The sequence below is a fragment of the Monodon monoceros genome, unplaced genomic scaffold (assembly GCF_005190385.1).
Source record: "Monodon monoceros isolate NGI ecotype Baffin Bay Population unplaced genomic scaffold, NGI_Narwhal_1 Super_Scaffold_12, whole genome shotgun sequence".
NCBI classification, from domain to species: Eukaryota; Metazoa; Chordata; class Mammalia; order Artiodactyla; family Monodontidae; genus Monodon; species Monodon monoceros.
This window is the reverse complement of record NW_021703768.1, coordinates 118,008,123-118,010,259: the sequence shown is the minus strand read 5'-3', so window position 1 is coordinate 118,010,259 and position 2,137 is coordinate 118,008,123. Positions and strand designations below refer to the sequence as shown.

The 2,137-nt window shown below is 43.6% G+C and overlaps 1 protein-coding gene across 1 annotated transcript in view; it reads right to left on the bottom strand.

The window, feature by feature from the left end:
• LOC114892136 (protocadherin beta-3-like) overlaps positions 1-1,266 on the bottom strand; it is a 6,018-nt gene extending 4,752 nt beyond the window's left edge. The window contains exon 1 of the mRNA XM_029216819.1: positions 2-1,266. Coding sequence (XP_029072652.1) covers positions 2-1,266 — 1,265 coding nt within the window. The remainder of the gene's footprint in view (position 1) is intronic.
• Between the last annotated feature and the right edge of the window lie 871 nt (positions 1,267-2,137).

Genomic DNA, 2,137 nt, shown 5'->3' with positions numbered 1-2,137 from the left:
GGTGATGGTGATGTTGTACTCGGCTCTGATCTCTCTGTCCAGTTCTTCTTCTGACAGTAGGGTATAAAAATTCTCTACAGATGGTTTCAGGATGAAGGGGAGATCGTTCTCGATGGAACACACTATTTTCCCATTGTCTCCAGAGTCTAGGTCGGAAACACTGAAAACAGCCACCACAGTCTCTGGCGAGTTCTCTGGGATAGGGCTGGTAATTGAGGACAAGGTCAGTTCTGGTGGGTTGTCGTTCACATCAACCACCTGAACTATCACTGTTGATTTTCCTGAAAGGCCTCCACCATCCTTGGCTTCTATGTCCACTTCGTAAGTATGGATCGCCTCAAAATTCAAATATTTGATTAGTCGGATATCACCAGTAATTGGATTTAGTTGAAAAGTTTTTCTAATTTCTTCAGAAACGTGAAAAAATGCATATGATATTGTCCCCAAATTTCCTGTATCTAAGTCAGAAGCTGAAACAGTGACAATAAGAGAGTTAACGGGGCTGTTCTCTAGAACTTGAACCTCATAGAGGGACTGTGTAAATTCTGGGGTGTTGTCATTTATGTCTAAGACCAGGATGTGGACCTGGACGGTCCCAGACCTCCGTGGAGTCCCGCCATCCAGCGCAGTGAGCATTAACCTAAGCTCTGGCTGCTCCTCACGATCCAGTGCTTTGTCTAGTACTAGTTCTGGGTACTTCCTTCCATCCCTACGACTGCGTGTGAGAACGTGGAAATGGGAATTAGGAGTGATCGTGTAGTTTTGGAGACTGTTTCTTCCCACATCCAAGTCTTCAGCATTTCCCAAAGGAATTATTGTTCCTGGTGGAGTGTTTTCTAGGATTTTCAGCTGCATTTCATTTTCAGAGAATGCTGGAGAATGGTCATTTACGTCTACCACCTGGAGCTCATTTGTAATAAACTGCAAGGGGTTTTGCAGTAATATCTGAAACTGCAGTATGCATGGCTCTGCGGAGCCGCATAGCTCCTCCCGGTCCAATTTCTCATGCAGAAGCAAATCACCGGTCTGATGGTTGAGCTGAAAATACTGTCTGTTCCCTTTAGACACAACTTGGGCCCCTCTCGCGGCCAGTTTCCCTACACTCAGCCCCAGATCCTTTGCTAGATTGGAGATGAAAAACCCCCTCTCTTTTTCCTCAGCCACAGAGTAGCGTCTCGACTGGGACCCAGCCAGAGACCCACCCAGAAAAACAAAGAGAAACAGGACTTGCCTTTGTCTAAGAAAGCACTCTCCTCCGGCCTCCATTGCATTTTCTGCCCTGTTCTTCCGAGAAATATTGTCAAGCCAGCCTCCAAGAGCACTGGGAAACGCAGTCTTTTGCCTCCAAACCTTTGAAGAAAACCTAGCAAATAATCCTTACCAGAGTCTTAGATTTGCTTGCTTAAAAATCCGCCCCGGCTCACAACCCCTAGTTTACTGCACTGAATCGTTGTGTTACAGAGTATATACACAGTGCCTGCGGTTTAATTCTCCTTCTTAGTCAACAGCGCCGCCGTGCGTTCGCTCACAGTTTCAAAATCTTGGAGAAGGTGATGTTTGCTGGGCTTTTTGTTTTGATTTTTTTAATCGCTTATTCCCTTTTATCAAACCGAGTTGATGCTACTGTAGGAATTTCTTCTGTTATATGGTTCAAATAAACACAATCTAGGGAGAAGAAATGCGCTCTTATCTAAAAGAAGTGACTGTCCCTGGTAGAGTCCCATTTCCATGATTTTGCGGAAGTGGGCACCTGCTAGAACTACTCACCCCACCTCCTGTAATTATTACAGAAAAAGATTTGTTCTAAGTGATGAAGCTTCGCTTTCCTACTTGTGTTTTTCTTTATCTTCCAAATTTTGTAAAATGCAAACGAGTTGCATTTATAGTCAGAAAAATGCTACGAAAAGACAACCTCAAGCAAGGTGATAAAAAATTATAATAGATCATGTCAGGGGATATATCCAGAGACCACAAATGCCTAATTCCTTCCACATTTTCGCACTCACTCAAGGAACACAGAGCTTTCTCCTCTTCCTATTTCACAGTAATTCTATGATTACTGGTTTCATCTGTATTAACTCTTTAATCTGCATAACTGTATTTCACCTGTGGAAACCCATATTTATTGCGTTTGTAG